The 23,587-nt window shown below is 47.1% G+C and overlaps 9 protein-coding genes and 1 non-coding gene across 10 annotated transcripts; 6 read left to right on the top strand and 4 right to left on the bottom strand.

Annotated features, from left to right (window-relative positions):
• Positions 1-1,835: 1,835 nt before the first annotated feature.
• Positions 1,836-2,497, top strand: FPOAC1_012027 (uncharacterized protein; the record flags this gene model as incomplete). Its single annotated transcript, XM_044856391.1, has 2 exons — positions 1,836-2,093; positions 2,147-2,497. The coding sequence occupies 2 exons, from the start codon at positions 1,836-1,838 to the stop codon at positions 2,495-2,497; spliced, it is 609 nt and encodes a 202-aa protein (XP_044703704.1).
• Positions 2,498-3,608: 1,111 nt separating this feature from the next.
• FPOAC1_012026 (uncharacterized protein) lies at positions 3,609-5,132 on the top strand (the record flags this gene model as incomplete). The annotated part of the gene is made up of 3 exons (XM_044856390.1): positions 3,609-3,714; positions 3,770-4,220; positions 4,277-5,132. The coding sequence occupies 3 exons, from the start codon at positions 3,609-3,611 to the stop codon at positions 5,130-5,132; spliced, it is 1,413 nt and encodes a 470-aa protein (XP_044703703.1).
• A 3,811-nt stretch (positions 5,133-8,943) lies between these two features.
• FPOAC1_012025 (uncharacterized protein) lies at positions 8,944-11,282 on the top strand (the record flags this gene model as incomplete). Its single annotated transcript, XM_044856389.1, has 3 exons — positions 8,944-9,067; positions 9,155-10,752; positions 10,806-11,282. 3 exons carry the CDS (start codon positions 8,944-8,946, stop codon positions 11,280-11,282), a joined length of 2,199 nt encoding a protein of 732 aa, XP_044703702.1.
• A 1,523-nt stretch (positions 11,283-12,805) lies between these two features.
• FPOAC1_012024 lies at positions 12,806-12,877 on the bottom strand. Its single transcript has one exon. It is a non-coding gene; the product is annotated as a tRNA-Arg (tRNA).
• A 391-nt stretch (positions 12,878-13,268) lies between these two features.
• FPOAC1_012023 (uncharacterized protein) lies at positions 13,269-14,704 on the bottom strand (the record flags this gene model as incomplete). The annotated part of the gene is made up of 2 exons (XM_044856388.1): positions 13,269-14,636; positions 14,687-14,704. 2 exons carry the CDS (start codon positions 14,702-14,704, stop codon positions 13,269-13,271), a joined length of 1,386 nt encoding a protein of 461 aa, XP_044703701.1.
• Positions 14,705-16,977: 2,273 nt separating this feature from the next.
• BLI3 (BLI-3 blue-light-inducible Bli-3 protein) lies at positions 16,978-17,643 on the top strand (the record flags this gene model as incomplete). Its single annotated transcript, XM_044856387.1, has 2 exons — positions 16,978-17,172; positions 17,221-17,643. 2 exons carry the CDS (start codon positions 16,978-16,980, stop codon positions 17,641-17,643), a joined length of 618 nt encoding a protein of 205 aa, XP_044703700.1.
• Positions 17,644-17,726: 83 nt separating this feature from the next.
• Positions 17,727-18,698, bottom strand: DPH5 (diphthine synthase; the record flags this gene model as incomplete). Its single annotated transcript, XM_044856386.1, has 3 exons — positions 17,727-18,330; positions 18,381-18,505; positions 18,564-18,698. 3 exons carry the CDS (start codon positions 18,696-18,698, stop codon positions 17,727-17,729), a joined length of 864 nt encoding a protein of 287 aa, XP_044703699.1.
• Positions 18,699-19,521: 823 nt separating this feature from the next.
• FPOAC1_012020 (uncharacterized protein) lies at positions 19,522-20,238 on the top strand (the record flags this gene model as incomplete). Its single annotated transcript, XM_044856385.1, has 1 exon — positions 19,522-20,238. The coding sequence occupies one exon, from the start codon at positions 19,522-19,524 to the stop codon at positions 20,236-20,238; it is 717 nt and encodes a 238-aa protein (XP_044703698.1).
• Positions 20,239-20,811: 573 nt separating this feature from the next.
• On the top strand, positions 20,812-21,407 carry FPOAC1_012019 (uncharacterized protein; the record flags this gene model as incomplete). The annotated part of the gene is made up of 2 exons (XM_044856384.1): positions 20,812-20,977; positions 21,043-21,407. The coding sequence occupies 2 exons, from the start codon at positions 20,812-20,814 to the stop codon at positions 21,405-21,407; spliced, it is 531 nt and encodes a 176-aa protein (XP_044703697.1).
• A 220-nt stretch (positions 21,408-21,627) lies between these two features.
• On the bottom strand, positions 21,628-23,125 carry FPOAC1_012018 (uncharacterized protein; the record flags this gene model as incomplete). Its single annotated transcript, XM_044856383.1, has 3 exons — positions 21,628-22,584; positions 22,643-22,836; positions 22,888-23,125. The coding sequence occupies 3 exons, from the start codon at positions 23,123-23,125 to the stop codon at positions 21,628-21,630; spliced, it is 1,389 nt and encodes a 462-aa protein (XP_044703696.1).
• Between the last annotated feature and the right edge of the window lie 462 nt (positions 23,126-23,587).

Below are 23,587 nucleotides of genomic sequence, written 5' to 3'. Positions count from 1 at the left end.
CAATGAACGACCTGTATCCATTGTTTGTAGATCACCATATTCCAACTTCTCATAATGGATTAGCTATGACATCTCATCATACTATAAAACATTAGTCCTTTTCATGCCTGCTTCTCTTCATTAGCAATGCATCACTCGACCCTTGGCCGCGGAAGAAGTACCCAGTGTGTGGAGATATTGGGGAAATTAGAATGACATGTCGCAAGAGATCTTGTGCATCCTTTCCCGATACTGATATACTTGCAGCAACCCCTGATCGCATGCTTCCAAGACTGGTCTTTCGATAGACTAGATCATGAGGTAGGTAGGAACTATACCAGGTAGACAGGCTGCTGTCACATGTATTGCTGCATGAACATCATATTCATGTGGTCAAATACGCTGCGCGGCACAAAACCACACGACAACCCAATCATCTCTAGACTCTATGTGCTATGCAGACAATCCTCAAACTGAGGTGCTCTCAAAGGTCCCAGTTGCTGTATAATGATTCGCTGTCTTGAGTTCACCATATTCAGTCCTTTTCATGATAGATCTTGAAAGAGATGGTCATGTACCGACCAAAGTCTTCTCAGATGCATTCAGACCTAGTGCCCAGGCCAAGCTCAGCTGGTAAAGGGCCGCAGAGGCTGTGCATCATCCAAGAAGGTTAAGTCGTGTCCGACCGAGAATACTCAGGCTTAAGCTACGCTTCGGAACCGGAATGCAAAATCATGGAGCAGGTCCGGGACAATTTCCGGTCTCCGGGACTTGGGTCGGTAAATAAAATAAACTGGTCGAGACAGACGGAAGACAGAACTGAGTCGCGGGACACCCCAAGATGGAGCCGGCTATAGGATGGCTTGGAGAATAAGCTTTTAACATGGCTAGACTGAAGCCTTGTCTTGTTGCAAGAGTCGTACTAACTACTACACAATTTATCTTTGACTAGTAGCCGTTGAGAAGACTGTACGTAGTAGGTAGATCCCGCTATGTTATTTACCTACTGTAGATTATTGGCTTTGTTTATGTCATAGTTATGGGGGCATCTTTTTTTGTGACAACCGTGCCTGAGTTGTATCTTGTACATGTGTTTGTGTTGAAAGCGGTCAACCAAACTATGAAATATGTCTATGTGATGTTTATAGATCAGCAGCAAGGATGTTTTGACACCGTCTTTTAAAGCCCGTCATCGTCTCTCTACCACATAGAGTAGTAAAGTTCCTACTTCCTAGATTTCTAAGAGCAAGCAGATATATCATTGTTTATGAGATATTTCACCATTGTTTTTCTTTATTGGATGTTGACCCTACATTTAGGGACATGAAAAGGAGAAATAAAGTAAATTGCTTGTTGACTATTGTTCTTGTAACGTTGTATAAAGGAGCTAGTATCAGCTCTGTAGGGTAAGCCATACGACAAATCCTTGTACACTTTTCTGGTTGCCGGGTCATAAAGTAAACAGGGGCCTCAACGGCAGAAATATCCGATATACCAGGAATCCTCCACCGTTGAGAAGAAGAGTCACTGCGATTCTCCTTGGTCAGAATCGATTCTTGGCGACTTCGTTAGGCAATGAAATCTGTGCATCAACGGGCCCATGTAAGAAGTGACACAGAAAAACTGCCTGGACAAGGGGCTGCTGGGCAACAGGCGATTCCTGACCTGATTTTGGGTTTTCTTTTTATACACCTACCTAGGTATCTATCTAGGTATATATAACGTTAGTCTACATGCCCGCGGCATCTGCAACTCTCAACCCATCAATCTACAACTAATTTCTTTGCCTCAAAGTCGTGCTCATACTCACCACATCTTTCCGAACTCCACAATCTTGCACAACTTCTGCAATCAACATGTTTTCTCTCAAGACTCTGTTCGCCTCGGCTGCTATGGCTTACCTCGCCACCGCCAAGACCATCAAGATCACTGCCACCAGCGACGACAAGTTCGACCCTGAGGAGGTTGAGGCTGAGAAGGGTGATGTTCTCGAATTTCACTTTGAGCCCAAGAACCACAGTGTCGTTGCTGGTGACTACCGTTACCCTTGCTCTCCCCTTGATCTCGGCAGTGGCTTCTTCTCTGGTTTCCTTCCCACCGATTCTGGATCTGCCGTAAGCTGCAACGCCTCATATGACTTTCACGAATCAACTAACACGCTCTATAGGACAAGGTTTTCCAAGTCACAGTCAACGACACCGACCCTACTCCTTTCTACTCTTCTCAAGGCAAGGAGTGCGCTTCTGGCATGGTCGGCATCATCAACCCTGACAAGAACAAGACTCTCTCCGACTACAAGGAGCGCGCTTCCGAGCTGAGCTCCGGTGTTAACCCTGGCAGGAAAGCATTTGGTGGCGAGCTTGTCGACTCTGATGATGCCGACGCAGATGATAGTGACGACAAGGACTCTGGCAAGTCCTCGGGCAGCAAGGACGACGACGACAACGCAGCTGGTACTCTCGGAGCTCCCTTCGCTGGTGTTGTTGCTGCCATTGGTCTTGCCTACATCATGGCTTAATTTGAAGAGATCTGGTGACGTCAAAATGTGACACGAATATCATGATTTTGTTTTGAGCTGGGCTTGGGACAGCTGGAGTAATTAGAGGGATCAATAATCACATACTGGAGATCCTGCATATAGAATGTTTATACCAATATAGCGTTGCTGGTTGTTCAAGGCATTAGGTGTCTCGACACACTTCGCTTAATGTTATCTGTTCCTTGATTGTATCAATGTTTTCTTCGTGCGTCGCAATATTGACATAATTATGATGATAAGTCTATGTTTGACCGCATGTGGTTAACCTGCTGAAGAGCCTTATGTTTGTATGTATATTTCGGGGTAACTTGTGATTGATGATAAGGATAGAGAGGGATAGAGAGGGATGATAAAATCAACAATCAAGTACTCGGAGTTCATTCGGCATGCACCATTAACCACATTAACTAACTTTTTATTGTCGACTCCAACGCATAACTAAGTACAAAGACTTTTATGAGTGAAAATGATGAAGAAGCACAAATCAACAATATTGATCATCATGTCAGAAAAGGTTTTCAGTAAGCAGCTGATCATTCTGCGGTCCATTTCTGGAATGCTCATCTAGGGTAAGCCCATTCAGATCATTGAGAAAGATTGATAAGCTAGATAGACGGCACGTTAGCGAACCTCGGCAATGTGGTATGATGTCGCTTAAACTGCGGGTGACACCATCGCGGGAGTATCGGCAGGCCTCGGGTCCAAGGAAGTCAAACCCCGGAGATCAGTTCTAAACCCGGCCCACCATCATCAATTCAATACCGGATTCACAAGCTCCCCTCCTCGGTTCACTTGTCGCAACTCAAGTATTTTATCTGGGAGGAACTAGCGATCGATCGCGAACGACTTAGAACTCGAAAGGCAGGACTTGAATGCGATCAATATGCGAGGCGCACTGAGGTGCAGCACCGTTATCCGTCATCCTCGAGTCGTTAGACCCTTGACGGATAGCGGCCAGTATGCAAGAAAGTTTCGGACGACTGCAGCGCCACATACCCCGAGAACAGACTCATGTTGCCGCAAAATACGATCTGAACTTGCGATCCAAGGCGCAAATATATCAACATCATGCCCGAACCGTTCTCGGTCCATGGCCACAGTAGTCGACGCTGAGCCTATCCATGGCGGAGGTCCAATTCCAGAGTACGACAGAAGGGTTGCAGCGGGAAGGTTACGGAATGACGAACACCAAAGAGGTGAGCATAGTCAAAATATAATAAAATTGCATCAAAGAGTACTGACAATGTCAAGGGATTATTCAAAACTTCCAAAACCTGTATCATGAATTGGAACAATATGACGCCCCTCCTGTCGAGCATCCCACTATAGAATCCCTCAAGCCCCCCAAGAAATCCATATTCTCGTCCCTCTTTGGCTCGAGTGGCAAGAAATCCGCCATTGGGTCGATTTCTAGCGACCTCCCTAAAGGCTTGTATCTTCATGGCGACGTTGGCTGCGGCAAGACCATGTTGATGGACCTCTTATACGACACTTTGCCCCCGTCCGTCAAATCAAAGAGTCGCATCCATTTCAACAACTTCATGCAAGATGTACACAAACGACTGCACAAGTTTAAGATGGAGCATGGAAATGATATCGATGGCGTGCCCTATGTCGCAGCCGATATTGCTCAACAGGGAAATGTCCTCTGCTTCGATGAGTTTCAATGCACTGATGTCGCGGATGCCATGATTTTGAGAAGGTATGAGTGTCCTTATACAGATAATTGTGCAATCGTGCAATTCTAACATTTTGAAGATTACTTGAGTCTCTCATGGCAAACGGTGTAGTGCTCGTGACGACGTCCAACAGACGTCCCGACGAACTGTACAAGAACGGTGTTCAACGAGAGTCTTTTATCCCTGCCATCGAACTTCTCAAAAACCGCCTGCATGTTATCAACCTAGATTCTCCCACAGACTACCGAAAGATTCCCCGGCCGCCATCTGATGTATACCACACGTCGCTCGACAGCCACGCCCAAGCACACGCCGAGAAATGGTTCCGATTCCTCGGCGACCCCGAGCAGCCAGAGCCTCGACCCGAGATCCAGAAAGTATGGGGCCGCGAAATTTATGTTCCCCGAGTCAGTGGCCGTGCAGCATGGTTCACCTTTGACGAGCTGATCCGACAACCAAAGTCCGCTGCTGACTTCATCGAACTTGTCCGCTCTTACGAGGCATTCATCGTCACTGATATCCCTGGCATGACTCACCAGCAACGAGATCTTGCGCGTCGATTCATCACATTTATCGACGTTGTATACGAGGGCAATGCCAAGCTTGTCTTGACGACTGAAAAGCCTCTGTCTGAGCTATTCGTTTCTCGCGACGAGATTGCCGAAAGCTTGATGAAGCAAGGTGTGAAGGGCGCTGACGCCGAGAAAGCTGCCGATAGTCATGACTTGGTGCGCAACGTCGAAAAACTCAAGGATTCAAATCTTTTTGCCGGTACAGAGGAAGCTTTTGCATTCGCTCGAGCTCTCAGTCGACTGCGGCACATGGAGAGTAAGGAATGGGTTGAGAGAGGGATGGGTCTTGAGGCTCGGGGTGGACAGCCAGATAAGGATAATTGGATCAAGGCCAGAAGTAAGCAGATGGAGGACTCCATGTGATGAGCAAAAGATGGGAGCTTGGTTTGTGAAAGTGATGCATTATACCCAGGGCATTGGCTCGGCATAGCGAGTGTTTGCCTGGTCTTGTATTGATTATTGCGAGATGCCAACTATCGGTCAGGTAACTGGCCGTTTGAATTCAGGCATGAATGTATTTATCATCTAAATATTTGCATATATATATAGAGGCATAATATTGAGTTTTTGCTGAATCTTGTTGAATTGTATAGCCTTATGGCCTTACTGCCCTTTTTATTGTTCCCCCTTATTGTTCCTATATTGGGTTTATTGGGAAAGTTATTCCTCTCTTAAGTTATATTGACTTTTGAAGACTGGCATAATAGCTGCATGATCATAGAGGCATAATATTGAGTTTTTGCTGAATCTTGTTGAATTGTATAGCCTTATGGCCTTACTGCCCTTTTTATTGTTCCCTCTTATTGGTCCTATATTGGGTTTATTGGGAAAGTTATTCCTCTCTTAAGTTATATCGACTTTTGAAGACTGGTACAATAACTGCATCATCATCATATATAGAGGCATATGGCGAGCCTGATTTACAATCTTGATGTCTTCAATGGATGGTCTGCGCTTTCTAGATTCATGGATTCCACGAATCGTATCAAAACTGCTTTAACAGGGTTGTCTGAACCGTTACTTGATTGATATCATAGCCGAATGCGCATTTAGCCTTGTCGGCACGCCGAGCCAGGGGTTGCTGAGCATGATAAATGATAGTACTGGGCTAATAGGTGCAAGATGATGGTAATTTAACGAGTATCAGCTAGGCATATGGCTTTAGGGTCCTGCTTTCATCGAAATCCCATGATGACGACACCGAGCTCACTAGGAATGCAGTTTAAATGGTCCCTTCGATTAGAAGTGCCTACTTAGGCGAACTGCCGGTAGATCGTTCAGTTCAAAAGTGAGACAGTTGGAAGATTGGGAGGAATGCGATGTCTAAGACCAGGATGGTTGCTCTCTAAGCTGAACCGTTTCAGACCAGCCACTCTTTGTAACCCAAACATACGATAGCAGACGGAAGCGGCACGCATACGTAGTGGTTGACACCTTGTACAGGACATAGCAGGCGGCAGGTGATGTGAACACCAGGCATTTCGAAACGGAGGCGAGATGAGTCTCGTGGTATTTAGATACCCGAGCTTCTTCATTCTCAAATTAACAGCACCCAGCGCAAGACTAATATGAATATGGCAAGCCAAGGCTTGCTGGTGTGATAGGGCCCAAGTCAATAAAGACATTGGACAACAAGCCACACGCGGTAACCACTAACAGAGCGATACAGGCCGAGGAGGATGAAACAGTGACGTTGAGCGATGTAACCAGCTGGAAATTGATTTTGGGGAACGGCATTGTGTTTGATTGTAGTATCGTATGTTTGCACTTTTCTGCAGATTTGTGAATATGCGTTGTGCAAGATACATCGTTTACGATTGCTTTATGGGATTATCTCGTATCGCTGATATCAGGTGACATTGATGCACGATATTGTATCGACGTGGCTGAGTAGAGGCATGCACAAAAGGCAAGCTGGTGGACATGTCGAGAGAAGTAAGCAGATCGACAGAGCATGCACAGACTTGTCTTGCGTTGTTTCGACTGGAGTCAGTCAATGCGGCACCTGGAAAACAAAGGAGTCAGTTTGTTTCTTTTAATACATTTCACATTAGACTTCGAGGGATACCCATATCAATCAAGTTTCTTTTAATACATCAATTTCTTTGATTAATATGGGCAACTTTTCGGAAGCAACACCAAGACCAGAAGGCTTCCGTAGACCGAGCCCGGACCGTCCGTGCATGTTGCGACTTGGCTCGTCAGGTTTAGGCCAGATTCTCTTTTCTGCCTGTGACAGGAGACAAAGCATGTAACTAATTGTTTATAGAGCTACAGTTCCGAGAAACACAGCCCCGCTGTTTTGTAAACACGAAAGTCGTCTACCGTAACCTGGGACACCTAGTGGTTGACTGAGCGGTCTTTGTCCACTTTGTCAATCCAGGACGTCACGACGTGTGCGCGAGAATGGGAACGGTTGCTGAAGATAAACATCGATCGGCTTTTCTTGAGCTAATCGATTTAACATTCAATAATGCATCCATAAAAAGGAGAAGGATAAGAGAGAGTGTGTGGGATAATTTTAATAAAATCGGGCAATTTGAGCCAGGGTTTATTAAATGAGGAGACGTTTGAGCTTGACTGAGGTTAGTAGCTAAAGAGCTACATACATATCAAAGCCACGCCTCTCCAAGTCTATTCGGATTGGCCGGTTTCCAAGCGGTTCCTGGCTAAGCAGTATCAGCGGGACACTTTCAGCCAATCATTGTACTCTCGTCCCTGACATCTAGCGCCAGTAGCCCAAGCCCCCTGTCCAATCCCCATAATCGCGCCTAACCCCCCCTGGCTCAAATTGTACATCCATGAACTTCATCAGAACGGAAGTAGGGAAGTAGGGAAGCGGAAGCTGCAAGGATGAGGCTTCGCTACCTTGAGAGCGGGTTTGTTTTTTGTTCTTGTTTTCGCCTACAAATCACAAACTCGCTCGATTCCTTGGCTCCGAGTTCCTCTGCTGATCATCATCTAATTATGCATAGCATTCAATGGAGTCAGCGGGTGGAAACCGCACCTTGCCTCATTTCTCGCAATCTCCAAATCATTCTCACTGATGCTCACAGGCTAGACTAGACGGTAAAAAGTAACACGACACGATACAGTTTGACTCTTGAGGTGGTTGCATCAATGGCAGGTTAAATTTGGAACAATCCGTTGCCTACCTACTAACTACCTACCTACTAAGGTACCTACCTATCTATTGATCCTAAATAAGTGGTTTTTCTTTTTGTTGGACAGAGAGAGCACAGGCTACCTGTCGTGGTTTCCAAAGGTTGCATTCATTCTGACAAAGGACTGAGGTCAATGTCTACTTGTACTACCACGTACTGTAAAGCTGGCTCAATATGAAACACGAGGCAAACAGGCCTGTTTTTAATACAACAGCAGGCCAAGATACCCCGAGATACACGATCAATGCCCTGCCACTGCCAGGTTCAGCTCTGCTGTCGCTAGGATTACCACTGTCCATGCTGTGCTAGCCCAGGCCTCGGTTGGCCCTATCAGACTTGAGCCAAGTCCGGGGGCCTTGTTTAGCCCCAGCACTCCGCTCCTGATCCTAGGTTCCCCTTCTCCTCGCATCTCTCTGTCTCTCGTCGCCTTTATCCACCTGCTTCCGCCTTTTCTATTCTGCACCTTTCTTTTTACTCACTCTCCCAATCCCTTGAGATTGTTCAATTTCTGAACTGCTTCTTTTCACGGTCGCTTCATCTTTTTGCTGCTACCCGTGCCGAGTTCAGTTCGTCCATTCGTTTCCACCGCGCGTTTTTGCAAAATCGCCGTTGTGTGCCTAGAACAATAATCGTAATAATTATTGCTTTCTCTACGCACTTTACACTCATTTGGCAGCTGGTCCAATACTTTTTACGTTTTACGTCGTAACTAGCAGTTGAACTTGCGCTTTTACATCACTTTTGCTACCGACGCAAAACCCCCCTGCTGTTCTCATCTGAGACATCGCAGCCACCCGAACAAAGACATCGGTCTTGAAAACCCCTAACAGATACTATCATTGTCCCCGCCATCATTTATAACGCCCTTCATTCCAGCATACTGAGCAGCCAACCCCGCGAATTTCTCTCATTAAAAACGATATATCCTGTCGGGACGACAAACGCGTTTAGTGCAAACCGTTATTGCCAACCGAGCACGTTGTCATTTGACACTGGAATATACAGCAAACATGCATCTTCAGCACTTACGTGTGCACCGAAGAGCCGACGGGCTTTTCGGATTTGGCAACATTGCCCACGAAATTGATGTTTCTGCCGATGCCTCGAAACGTGATGTTGAGAAGCGAGAACCTCGTAAGTGTTTAACCTGCTTACATCTCACTCACAGTCGATTTGAAAAGACAATTATATAGTTGATGATGATCGTCTAACTCGTTGTAGAAGCAGTGAGGACCGTCTTCAAGACTATTGAGGCGACATTTGAAGGGGCCATTGGCGGATACAAGACAGTCGGCAACGAGCCTGAACCTACAGGCTCTTCAAAGGACGACGACGAAGACGAAGACGACGACAAGGAAGAAGAAAAGAAGAAAGAGGCTGAAGAGAAGAAGAAGGAGGAAGCGGCTGAAAAGGAAAAGGAAGCCGAAGAAGCTAAAGAGAAGGCTCAAGAGGCTAAGGAAAAGGCCCAAGAAGACGCCAAGAAGAAAGCCGTTCAAGAGAAGGAGGAGGAAGAGAAAGAAAAGGAGGAGGCGAAGAAGGAACAAGAAGAGGCTGCCAAGAAAAAGGCTGCTGAAGAGGCCAAGTCTCGTAGTGAGGCCAAAAACGACACAGCCGCAAAGGAGAGCTCAACGATTAAGCCCACCAGAACTCGCGCTCAAGTCACCAGCAGCAACGAACCTTCATCTATTCCTACTGTCATCAGTAACCCAGCCGAGTCTCAGTCAATCGAATCCATCCTGGCCAAGGCAACGGGCGCCGCTTCTGCTTCAACAACCATTGATGAGGTCGCCGACATTTCTGGAACTTCAGCTCTTCCCAGTTCCACTTCTGTCCCTGATGCCACCGGCACCAGCGCAGGAACCAAGGCTGGAATTGCTTTTGGTGTTCTAGGCGGACTGCTCGCCATGGGATTGTTGATCTTCTTTGTCTTCACCAAGCGCCGCAAGCAGGCTGAGATGGAACGACTCGAGAACGATGATGAAAAGCTTCATGGTCCAATGGTTGGTCGTGGTGGCGCGGCTCCCCCTATGGCTGCCGCTGCTGCCGTGCGTCGATCCATGAGCCCTGAACCCTTTGAGCCTGACACCTCATCCGTCCGCGCAGATGCGCAAGCTCCTCGCGTCAGCCTCCGACCCGTCACTCAATTCCTCCCCAACTGGAACGGTATCGAAAACCAAAAGCGCTCAAGCAAAGGCGCTGCCTTGGCTCTTGCTGCACCTGCTTCTACTTCTCCGTCAACCGCTAATGGACCTTTGTCACCACGAACTCCCGGTGGTAGTGCTTGGGAGCGACCTTCGACAGCTCAGAGCGTCGATCCGGCGAATCCCTTTGGCACACAGGCTGAGCGTGTCCCTTCGCCTGTTCAAGAGGAAACTGCTTCTGCCCTCCGCGCCTCTCCCAGTCCAATGTCCGAAAGCTCGGCCATCGCTGTCTCGGCCCCTGTCTCACCTCAATCGCCCTTTGAAAATCCCGCCACAGACAGTGGAGCTGCAGTTGCTGCCGGAGCTGGAGCTGCCGCAGTCGCCCGTAAGACGTCGATACGCAAGGATGGCCCCCCTCAACTTGATCTGACAATTCCTCAAGCCCCTATGGCAGCCATCCCTGGCAGCCCTGCCGGTACTGACTACAGTAACACTTCCACTACAGGTGGCGCTCCTGAGAGTCCTTCTGCTGGCGCGGCCGCCATTGCCGCTGCTGGAGGACCTGCCACCTCGGCTGTTCACCGCGTGCAGCTTGACTTCAAGCCTACTATGGATGATGAACTAGAACTGAATGCTGGCGATCTTGTCCGACTCCTTCACGAATACGATGATGGCTGGGTAAGTGTACTCCTAATTGTAATTCTTTATCCGAATTGTACTAACTCACTTAGGCGCTCTGCATCCGACTTGACCGTTCTCGACAAGGTGTTGTTCCTCGAACTTGTCTATCAACTCGCCCTGTGAAGCCCCGTCCTGCTCAAAACGGTCCTCGGCCAGGCCCTCCTGTCAAAGGCGGTCCTCCTCGAGGACCCGGACCTATGGGACCTAACGGCGGACGCCCTCAATCACCCATGGGACCCCCAGGCCGCCCTCAAATGGGCCCTGGACCCTTCCAAGGCCCTCCCCAAGGCCGTTCCATGAGCCCTGGACCTCGATCGCAGTCGCCTGGTCCCCGTAATGGACCACCGGGTGGCAGGCCGATGAGCCCTGGACCTCGCTCTCAGTCGCCCGCTGGTGGACGTTCGCAAAGTCCCAGTGGAGTGAACCGAAGAAACAACCCTCCTGGACCTAGCCCAATGAATCCTTCTCAAGGGCCAACTACCTCAGGCTCACTCAACAGAAAGCCCGTCCCTGGCCAGGCTTATTAAGCCAACTACTGCAGGTGATGGGGCTGTGTGAAACAGGATTAAAAGGACCGGCGTTCTGCGATACCACGGAGAGGCTCGAGCATTATGGTCTGCTCACTATTTTTCACTCTTCTGATGGATGATTTACTCTATTTCCAACCTTCTTGTCATTAAGTTGACCATTTCTTTTCCTTTATGTGGCCATTTGAGCCCTATGTTTTTCTTCTATCACGTTCATATAATGTTCGTATGTCTTGAGCGGTCATTGACCTGCCGCTAAATCATACCATGCTGTAACTTGTGTCAGTGCGACTACGAGATGGTTTTTCGACTGTTTGGTTTTTGGAAAACATACGCATGTAGATTCCGGTGTCTTGCCGCGAGACAATCTCCTTCCCTCGTGGAAAGGAGTTGCGCTAGTCGCTAATGTGTATTCATGTTTGCGTTTGCCTTTTTCGTATATCATTCCTTCCCCTGCGGCCGGTTCCGGGTCGTTGGATGGAGATGAAAGGAAAGCTTGCTGGAGGGTTTGTTACCACCAGAAGCCAAGATTTGAAGATTTGAGACGAAAGATAGAAAATGAAACTATTTCCTCGATGAACTGATTTTCTCGGCATGCCATCTACATGTACGTGCTGCTGAAAGTACCTTGTGAAGTGACAAGGGAGAACGGGTTTGCTCAAATCGTATACAAGCCTTGTAACTCTGAAATGTTATTAAATGTTGTAGGACGCATGCTGACTTATCGCATTTTAGAAAGCGGTCTGCCTTTCTATAAGGCCGGTCCCACCCCTGATACAGTAATACATTATATCAAGTTACTATATCTTCTATTGAATCTACTGTAGGTCCCCCTAAGGGATAGGGAGGCCAGGGAGTTATAGAATTTTATAGCTAAATATAGCTAATACTATACTATTTTTAATTAATAATAATTATCCTATAGAGATATATCTTAGCCTCTTTATTATAAGAGTATATAGACCTTAAAATTAAATTAAGGTTATATATAAGGCTTTAATAATCTAGTTATAAGTATATTAAAAATACTATATATATTACTTAGTTATTAAGCTATTATTTTTTAATTAAATTATAAAGTAATATATAATTAATATTATAATTATAATTTAAATTAATTTAATATATTATATAAATAATTAAAATAAAATAATTTATATATTTTTTTTAATAATTTTATTAAATAAAAAAAAAGAAAATATATAATATTATTATAATTTTAATAAAGCTTTTATTCTTTAATATAGAATTAATTTTATTAAACTTTATTAAAAAGTATAGCCTTATAGCCTTATAATATTATTTTATTACTAAAGTTTACTATTCTTAAGTATCTTATTTCTTTATAAAATAATTAAAATCTCAGTTATGTATTATTAAATGTTATAGGATTTTAAAGCCTTGAATATAAAAATAAGTAGTCTAAGAAGTATGGCCCGAGTATCATAAATTAACCTAATAATTGAGTCTTTTATACTTCTCCTATCAACTTTCCTAATACTTAGAAGTATTAAAAAAAGAAATGATCACGCTGGGGATCGAACCCAGAATCTTCTGATTCGTAGTCAGACGCCTTGCCATTGGGCCACGCGACCTCGCTTCTTCGATGCTGTCTATGTGGCAGATTGGCGTCCAATTGTGAGCAACACGGTATCCTTGTGTCTTTGATTTAATTACCTAGGGCTGCCTGCTTCCTTTCCATGAAACTCAACGAAAACCTTCCCAGTGGAGGTCTCATAACCTACTACCTACTAGATAAGTACATGGAGGAATCAGATCAGCAACCTTCAGACCGTCAACTCCATTCCATTTCATCAAGAAAAAGAAAAAAAAAACAGTAGCCCCAGCTCCCAGGGTATCTAGTCATGCGTGGGGACATAAAGACATAATCATCGCTTCCCCTTCGCTGCTTCCCTTTTTTCAACGCCCTTATTTCAATGCCAAGATTCTGGTCATATGTAGGTGGCCATACTGACTCCTATCAGTCTACTCTTCATCCATCAAATACTCCAGGATAGATGTGCCCGAGTGGGAGTCTCCGCAGCAGGGGCATATGCCCTCTTCTTCATCGTCCCAGTCGACGCCGCCAATTTCGTATCCGCTAGAACGCGAGAATTGGATCCATTCGCGCTTCTCGACGTCTCGAGAGATAGGAACTCGTTTCCAGATGACAGAATCCTCATCGCGGTCTGAGGATGGGTGCCCTTCTTCACTCGGCGCAGGAGGCAAGACTCCAAGCTTAGTAGCACGTGAGTGGCTGTGAAATGTGTCCTCATCGTCATCGCTGTCTTCATCGTCATCGGGCTTCCAAGCTCTTATCACCCTAGCGCACCATTTCTTCCCTCGGAGGCGTTGAAGATACTTGGAGCGGGCCATGTACGAAGCTGGGCCGTCAAGATACAAACCTTCGTCTTTAAGCATTCCACTCATTTCCACCGAGGCCTTCAGGCCAGTATCGTCAAATGGCATGCCCGTGACTTGAAGTTCATTGAGGGTGCAGCCAAACTCGTGAGAGCAAATGTCATGCAACTCAGCGCCACTGAAAGGAAGGAGCGTGTCAGAAAAATTGACAAGGTCGAGTCGGAGGGAGACCAGAGATGGGAGCATTTTTGGTCGCGGCAGCTTCCTGTTTCGGTAACTCGGATCGAAGGGTGCACGAAGTCCCTCGAGGAAGTCGACAACCTGGTTCCAAGTGTAGCACCGGAAACCCCCACGAACGAGAGGAGATTCGCTAGAACGCTGCTGAACCTTCAAGTGATGGTCCTTCTTCAGATCGGAATGATAGCAGCGGTCCAGTTTGTGTCGACGAGCTGGTTGGTCATCATAGTATCGTGCGATGATACGGAAGTTGACATGAGTGATGCCCCGACGAAATTTTTCAGGAAGGTCGGCAAAGATACGCACAGCTCGAGGAGAAGTGAAAGTGAATTGGTTATACTCCCACAGAAACCGAGTACCTTCGACATGAAGAGCTTTGCAGGTAGCTAGGAAATTGATGGCAATTTGATTACCCTGCACCTTCTCTTTATCTGTCAAGTTCTCGGGTGTGAGGGGGGACAAAGGGTCCACGATCGGGGTGGGCGATTTCATGGCGAACTTGAGGATCCGGAGGATAACTTCCATAGGGAGGTAAGGAGCTTGATTGGGCATAGAAGATCGGGTCTTGCGCTTGAGGGGGTTGGATTGCTGTATGTGATTCAGAGACACAGAGGACCAGGAAATGCCATTTTCGCGTAAAATGCGTTTCAATCTCATGTTCTCATCAGCAAGAGACTGGTTGACACGGCGGTGGGGATGAGTGAAATCGTCCTTTGCCTGGTCTTCCTTATCTCTGCATTCCCAAGGGAACACGGTCTGTAGGCTGTTAGTTTAGTTCAGAAGCACACCAAGGTACAGATACTGACCGGCGGGTCGTTTGACATGGTGGGAGAAAGTCAACGGGCGACGGCTTGACTGTGCGAGTGGTGACAGAAGGCAGACCTGGCCGTATGTAGAGATATCGTGACAGTTAACCGAGCAAGGTAGAAAGATGCAGAGTTAAACGTAGGTTAAGCGACCATAAATACGTTGCGATAACGCGCATGCAGCAAATCAGACGTTTGTTCTTTTTTCTTTCTTGTAATGCGGTTTAAAGAGACGAGTGAGAGGATGCATCCAGCCAAGCAAACGCTCTTTGTTTGCCTGGCGGCGAGCTTGCAGGGTAAAAGACAGCAGCAAAGGCAAGAAGCCTCAATAACCGCTTTGTGATCGCGGGCTGGATTGATTGAGAATGAAAAATGACAAAAAGACGAGGCACAAGGTGGATGAATGTTCACTAAAATCCGCTGTTTCCCTTCCTAAGAAAGTCGTAGGTACCTCTAGGTAGGTACGGGAAGGTTGTGTGACGTGATGTGCTCCAGCCGAGTACTTGCGGAAGGCGCACCCCTCTGGGTATCAGAAAAATTGACCGTTTGAAGTACCGGCGACGAAATTAGTAGGTTATATTATGCTGCTTTGATCATACCTACTTTTAGTTTATTTATTTTTGCACCCTAAAGCTTAGGTTTAGAGGTTATTTTCTGCTGCAAGAGCCCGGCCGCGGGGCAGAAGGCAGAAGACGGCAGTCGCCAATCAACCGGGCTGAACTTTCTCAAACCAGTGGATGAATTACAGCACTCATTCTAGATGCAAGTACCTGTCTTTGTGACAGTCCTCTTAGTACTAAGGTAATTCTCTGGTTATCAGAAATCAAGTCCTGGCTTGTCTACTAGGGTAGCAGGGTAAGTACCTACCTAGGTAGGTACCTAGGTAGGTATGTATAGTGATACTTCTGACTGAACGTTTCTTTGAATTTGCACACATGAAAGACGCTGCTAGCCGTGGGTGTACTTGCATTTGTCGCGGATCGCATTTCCCAAAAGTGGTAGCATATGCGATCAAGATCCAGACAATGCCGTAGAAGTTTATATACGAAGCTCAAGCAAATAACCGGTCAATGTCATTTGGTGTTTCTAGATACTAACCCATCGCAAACATAATGCGATACAAACACACAGGTTTGCTGGTCGCTCGCTTCCTTTGACGATTCTAGATACATCATCAGCCTTCCATGGCAATCCAGACCATGACCAAATTCCAGAGTAATATGACTGGTCGTATAAAATCAAGGATAGTTAGCCCTATGCTTGTAGATATGAGGTTAACATAGTGCAATTAAGTAGGTGAGCTTGTTGAAGCAGCTTGATATGATTGATAATGGTCAAGAACCAACGACGATCTATCTTAGATAGTGGATAGGAGAAGAGTCGGCTTCTAAGATAATTCTTTGGTTACGAAAATAAACAGCCAAACACACCTGGTCTATATAGCATAAGCTGGCCTATTGGTTTCGTCTCTCATGCTTCTATGGAACAGCCAATTTTTCTGATACCCTCCATGAGGCTACCCCAGTACGATCTTGATACCCCTGTCACATCAACTAACTTTGGTGTCACTGGTCCATATTATTTTAAGAAAATGGCCGGGGATCTCGCTGTAGCTGCAACTACACCCGTTCTGGCCCCCTCTGTCCCCTTGTTCTCCACTACAAGGTGCAGGGAGGTTGAGCTTCTCGAATAGCCATCCGTTTTCAACTCCTTTTGATATCAACTTGAAGTTAGTAGTAGATTCACGGTACAAGAGTCGATGCCTGGGAATAAGGTTAGGCCGTAGAGTAATTGATTCAAGTAAACTAGTCCTATCGGCCTATTGAAAACCGAGGAAGCAAATATCAAACTGTCATCACCTGAATATATGCTGCCCAACAACTTTCGACGGGTATATAAGCCTCCTGTCACTCCGCAGTGTCAATTGCCGCTTGATGAGCTCCCGTTATTCAAAGGCCCAAAGGAGTGCTTGATTGGTAGACAATCGTGATACGATACTCAACAAAATACCTCCTGCTTCGGGGGCTGATCGTGAGCGTGACGTCACCATTCATCGAAGCTCGATCTCAAACACCCCACTGTGCCTACAAATCAACACAACATCGATGATGAAATCGGTACGATTGTGCCATGTTAGCTTGCCTGCATTGGTACGTAAGCAGGTAGCTCACCCGAGGAGGTATATAACTGTACTGGGCCAGCTCCAAGCTTCACGCTCTAGCTCTGATCTTATCTCCAAACACCTACAACAACACCACTCCATCAGATTCTTCACAGTTACGCCAAACAAAATGTCTTTCTCCAACGCAAACACTGGTGATGCCCCTGCCGACCCTTACAAGAAGGCCAACGCCGAGGATGTTCCCCTCCAGACCAAGATTGAGGATCTTGTCCACTTCATCACCAAGGAAAAGTTTGGCATGATGACTACCCGCGGTTCTGAATCCGGCAACCTTGTCTCACGTTGCATGGCTCTGGCTGCCACCGTACGTTATCCATATACTCAATCTATGACATGACTAACGACTTCCCAGGAGACCGGAGGCATTGACCTTCTCTTCCACACCAACACCGAGTCTGGCAAGACCGACGACCTCGATGCTGATCCTCACGTCAACATTTCCTTCATCAACGCCTCTGGAGAGTGGGCTTCTATCGCTGGAAACGCCAGTATCAGCACAGATCGCAGTCTCGTTGCTAAGCACTACAGCCCAACCCTCAAGGCTTGGCTCGGTGACCTCGGTGATGGTGTCCACGATGGATCTGAAAATGATCCCCGCATTGGAGTCATCCGTGTCAAGGCCGTTTCTTCAACATACTCGCTCGTTTCAAAGAACTTGCTCAGCCGAGTTGCTGACATTGCGTCCAGCACTGTCACTGGCAAGCCTGCCTCCCCCAACACCTTGAGGGAGATTTCGGAGGGAGACGTGCGCTCGTGGAGAGCTTCGCGGGAGTAATGTTTTGAACAATGCAAATCTCGCTTGTACGATAGGACTTAATATCAATGGCGATACGAACTCATGACAGCATTAGTACACAATCAAAGTTGTTTTCCATACTCGGCGTTCCATAGCTTGTCCCACTTCTCCTTGTCAACAGCAAACTGTCGCACGTAGTCGAGCTCCAGCTCGTGTGTTCTTCGTCCAAGAAGAACAAGACTGTGAAGAGGGGGGCCAAGCTCCTCATCAGTAGAGCAGAGTTCTTCTAGCGTACCAGCCACGAATTTCTCTGTCTTGCCTCCTACACGAGCAGCACCAATGGCAAGGCTGTCTTTAGTGTATACACCCTCCTTACGTTCCTCCTCAATTTCAAGCATTTGCTGAGCACATTGGCCCACGGTCATGTAACGAGGGGGCTCGTAGACGAGACGACCACGAGCCATGTTCTCGAGACTTTGCTCCTTGACCTTGATATCCACCAGAACCAATGTATGAAGGCCAATCTGTCGGTTCTCCTTTATGCGGTCATAGAAGGATGCGGGCTTCCAAGTGTCTGTAAAGAAAACCATGGACACGGTCTGACCAAAGTTGTAGAGCTGAAGACCGCAGGCACCAATACCGGACATGATGGAGGCATTGGGAACTGTTCGGACGGGGATTTCGAGTTCTCGGGCACGAAGGACGAGGTCTGTATGTGTCGTCGCACTTGGCAATGTCAGTTCCGCACAGCAAGGTTTTATACTGGTATCTCATACCCGAAAGGATCGCCAACGACAAGGAATGCGACATCCTCGTTCTGCGCGTTTCGGAGGATCTCGTCGCTGTTTGATTCGACCATCTCACGGTCAGCTACCATAATAGAGCGCCCATAGTAGGATTCCTAGTAGGACTATTGTTAATATTTATCCACATGAGGCCATTGTAGGGTATGTATATACCAAGACGGATTGCTCAACCAGCAGAATGCTAGTGTAGGCTTCGAGATAAACCCTGGAAGCCTTCTTGACAACTTCTAGACCCTTGACAGTGATATCTGTCTCGTCTGAAAGACCAAGACCCACGAGGTACAACATGATTGATACTTTCCACGTGGCAGTGTTGTGATATATCTTGTGGTGAAAAATTGTCTTTGGGTCGCGATACAAAAAAAAAGGTGCCCCGCGGCGGGGTACTTTTTAGCGTTCTATATCTGTGACCTCATCTAGCGCATTCTGCATCCCTGTCAGTTGGTCTAAAATAATGTGATATGCGCATCAGAGTATCAGAAAAATTGGCCGCTAGAGGCATACCTAAGGAACGAAATTAGTAGGTCAGTTGATGCTACTTGGTTCGCACCACCTAGGCTGTTTAATTTTGTACTCTAAGGTTTGGACGCCAACTCTTCTGGTATCCTCTAGTCTAGCATGCGCGGAGTTTACACCGGCTGAAATCCCCGACTTATGATCATTGGGCATGTCGTTTGTGGAGAGGACATGCTGCCGTGTTTTACTTTTGTCCGTTGGATACATAATTGGAATTAAGCATGCTCAAAAGAATTCTCTATTGCGGTTCGCTCTTACATGAATATCAAGTTGCATTTTGGCTATCATAGGTGCTTCAAAGCCCAGGATAACTCAGACTTGGTACCTGTCAGAAAACGATATCAATAAAAGACCTCACATGGCCATTTCATTTACCTAGGGTCCTCAATAGAACGATGAAATATCTCTTTCATGGTTTATTGGTGCTTTAGGATCTGCCCAAGCTTAACTTGCAAAGACGAAATAGGTACGGTAAGGTTCCCGCATGTTTAGCGACCGTCCCACCCTACCTTAGTAGGTAGGTACTGCCAAACTCAACCTTGACCAATTTCGCATTGCTTCTCAGACATCATCTCTCCATCCATCAGCATCCACAATGTCCGATTCAAAGAAAGAAGGCGCCTACGGCGGCACACCATCAGGCGATACCGACTTCCGCAAAACATGGGATCTCGAAGAATATGCCGCCAAGGGCAAGGAACGCGAAGCAAAGGAGAAGGAAGAGGGCAAGGCGCGTTACGAAGCTAAGCTCGCGGGCAAGAAATACTACAAGCCTTTGACCGGCGACGAAACATACACATCCGCAAGACGCCATGTAATAGATTTTACACAGCAGATTGGAAAGACGCAGCTCGTCCCAGGGGGCGCAGGCGTGGGCAAGCGTGGTCGCGGAGCCGGTCAATACTGTGAGGCTTGTGACCTCACGTTCAAGGACAACAGGCAATACATCGAACATATCACTACACCACAACATTTGATGAACACGGGTCAAACGATGAATGTTAAGCGTGCGACTGCGGAGGAAGTCCATGAACGTATCGAAGCATATATCAGACGAAAAGAGGAACTCGAGAAGGAGAAGCAGACCAGTCTGCACGAGCGACTACAATTACGAGAAGAAGAGGCCGAAAAGGAGGCAGAGGAGCGGCGGAAGAAGAGGAGAGACGAGATGGAGAGGAAAAGGCTCAAGCAGGAGGAGGCAACCAAGGTGAAGACTGAGTACGGAGAAGACGTGCGCATCGAAGGTGAGCATGACGAGGATGACATGATGGCTTCGATGGGCTTTACTGGATTCGGAACGTCAAAGAAGTGATGGATATACGGTTTATTTAGTGATACCCCATGTTCAACATGGCCTTGTATGACGGGCTTGGATCCTCGATGGATCGATCAGTTATCCGACTACTCATGGATAGTAAAGATGAGTACAGCAAACATTGCCGATTATGTTGTTTTGATAAAAGATGGAGCGTAAAAACATAGACTGTTCAAATCTTTAATATACAAACGAGTTTCCTTGAGATATGTTAGTGTCAACCTCGAATCGATGTTTTGTAACCAGTACTTGAGCTACCTACCTAGGTATGCATAGGTAGGTAGTAATGTAGCTGTATTGTGAATTGCTTCATGCGCAATCCCGTTTATTCTCGACCAAACCCATGAGCGGGGCCGTTAGCTCGGGTCCCCCACCACTCCGACTCTCGATCCACTACTTAGTAGTACTCACTTTAGGTATCACCAAGTTACATACTGCTACTATTTGATCCCACTACGGAATCATTCGTCTTGCATACAGTCTTAACACATTAGTTCCTGCCCCCGAAATCTCTCTTGAGTCCCCAGCTGTTGGATATAGCGCAGAACAAGGTCCGGGCAAGTCGACATAATGGCTGCGAGTTCTGCGCCTGCGGCTTCGTTGCTGAAGCGACAGCTCAAAGAGATGCAGGCGGGTAAAGATCTTCCTGGAATCTCATGCGGCCTCGTCAACGACGATAATATCTTTGAGTGGGAAGTGATGCTCATGATTAGCGACGACTGTAAATACTATGGCGGTACGATCCAGCTTTCCGTAACCCCTCATGACCTCGGGCGCGTCGCTAACCTCTTGTCTGCTTAGGAGGAAACTTCCGTGCCCGTCTATCATTCCCACCGAGCTATCCGCATATGCCTCCCTCTCTCACCTTCCAGGAGCCAATCCCCTTTCACCCCAACATCTACGAAAACGGAAACCTCTGCATCTCTATCCTGCACCCACCCGAGGACGACGAGTACGGCTACGAGGATGCATCTGAGCGCTGGAGTCCTGTCCAGACACCTGAAAGCATCTTGATCAGCACCATCAGCCTCTTCCACAGCCCCAACGACGAGAGCCCTGCCAACGTAGAGGCTGCACGTATGTTCCGTGAGGAGAGGGAGGGCAAGCATAAGGATTTTCGAAGACGATGCAGAAAATGCGTAAGGGAGAGCCTGGGAGAGGATTAAATTAGTGGTTATATATATGAAAGGTTTATGGGTGTAGGATGCATGAGCAATTCGGCGTAAGGTGGCTGAAAAGGCCGCGACGATATTATCAGTGTTTTGAGCGGAGTCATGGAGCTTTATCGTGTTTTTATCATCGAGATCAAACGGCTTTTCTGTTCTGCATCCCTGAACCATGCATGGATGGTATTTAGTTATTGGCCTCTCTTGTCACTCGCAATATCTAGGTGCTCTCTTGGCCAACGAGCCCAATGACCTTCCCAACTACACGATCCCATTCATGATCCCATCTTAAGGCGCCTTCGCTAACAGCACCTTTCTTCAGCCGGGATAGCTCTTCGTGTCCTAAGAAGCTCAATAAGCGTGTAAGGATATCGGCCAACTCGGACGAAGTCTCGAAACCACACCCGTTCTGCCCCTCCTTGACGAGTTCGCTGAAGCTTTCAAAGGCTGAGTAGGCTGCAACAGGAAGGCCCGCGCCAAACATGTCCACCACTTTCATAGGGAGATCGACGCCTGAACTAGACTTGTGCAATGAAATTCCTAGATCTGCTGAAGCAAGCAGTGAAGCGTAGTCTCTGGTGGATAGCCATGCTGTTAAGATGCGAATGCCAGGCAATTTGCCCTCGTCCTGGAGCGCCTGGATTCGTTCCAGGTAATGTTCCTTCTGTGGTCCCTTCCCCGTGATGATGGCAAGGATGGGTGCGGCCTCTGCGGTGCTGGCATAAGATACAAGCGCATCGAGAAGAAGGCCAAAGTCCTCATCTGGCGTCCATGAGGTGCTGCTAACAATGAGACGTACTGCACCCTCGACGATATCTTTCGCAACCGATTTCGTTTCTCCAAGCCGAGACAAGAACGCGTGACGCTCCTTTGTTGAAAGGATAGGTTGAAAAACCTCGGCAGGTCGGTCATGAAGCGTGTAGACAGAACGCTTCACGTTAAAAGGCTTGGCCTTGAGTTGACGAGCCATGGCATCGGTGACGGCAAGGTTGACATCTCCCAAATAGCGTCCGAAACCAGTTTCGTACCAGCGATAGATAGGAACAAGCGGCTTATAATACCATTTGTTCTGTGCCAGAATGGTGTAACCGTAGTTGTGCCAATCTACTACAAGCTTGCTGCCACGAAGGAGAGAAACCATCAGTGCAACATGAAATGTGGGAATAGAGGGAGGATTCTTGCTAAATGTCAGTCTTCATAACATTCGAATACTTGTAGAGATTGATTTGACCTACTTGAATGATTATCCATTTCGCAGCAGGGGCATCGTACATCAAGGTACGGAACAAACCCCAGAACTGCCAGACAACCTTGAGAGGAATGTTAAGAAAGAATGGCAAAGTTCCCCAGCGAAGCACTTCTGGTTGCGGCGGGAGCGCATACATGGTGACTCGCGGGTTTCCAATGAGATCAGGATGTCTTGAGGTTTCTACTCAGCGTTAGCTATAAGTGAACTGCACGAATTGAAACAACTTCTGACCTTTGTAACCGACAATATCAACTTTTCGCCCATGTTTAGCGACACTCATGGCATGATATTGCATGCGAGGACTGCGGCCAACATCGCCGACGACGAGGACTTGGATGTGGTCATCCTCAGGCTTCTCAGCTGGTTGGTAGCGAGTTGGTATTAAGCCGACGAGACCATTGAGCAGCCATACAAGGACGATACAGCTAATACCGCCTGCGATGACGGAAACAAAGAATACGGTTGACATGTTGGGAGAAAGGAACCGACAATCATGACATGACGTTTAGGCTAATCGGTTTGGTGGTTCTGTCGTTACTGGGTTATCTTTGTTGGTGTATCCGTTGGTGTTGGCCAAGGCCACCTTGCATTGGTCAGGTTGAGGTTCCACAGAAATCTGCTACGTGCACAGGTAAACTGCGTACCTACTTCTGCGCCGTGGTTTTGCGGCTTGAACGTCGGTTCTTTAACAGGGGCAGCAACCAATAATACCTTAGTAGGTAAACCGATCTTTATGTTTGGAGGGAATTAACCCTAGAAGATGATCAAACGCAAAAGCGAATTGGCAACAAGCGATTCGATTGGTATCTGTATAATTATGTGGGAATAGATAAGTCTAACCTTTCTTATCCATTCCATGCTTAAACTTTCTGTCAGGGGAACCCCATTAGAAAGCATTGTTGGATGTTCCGGACTGCAGAGGAGATTACAA

Source organism: Fusarium poae, chromosome 4, assembly GCF_019609905.1.
Source record: "Fusarium poae strain DAOMC 252244 chromosome 4, whole genome shotgun sequence".
NCBI lineage: Eukaryota > Fungi > Ascomycota > Sordariomycetes > Hypocreales > Nectriaceae > Fusarium > Fusarium poae.
Note: the sequence above shows the minus strand (reverse complement) of the source record. Positions and strands in the feature narration are given on the sequence as shown.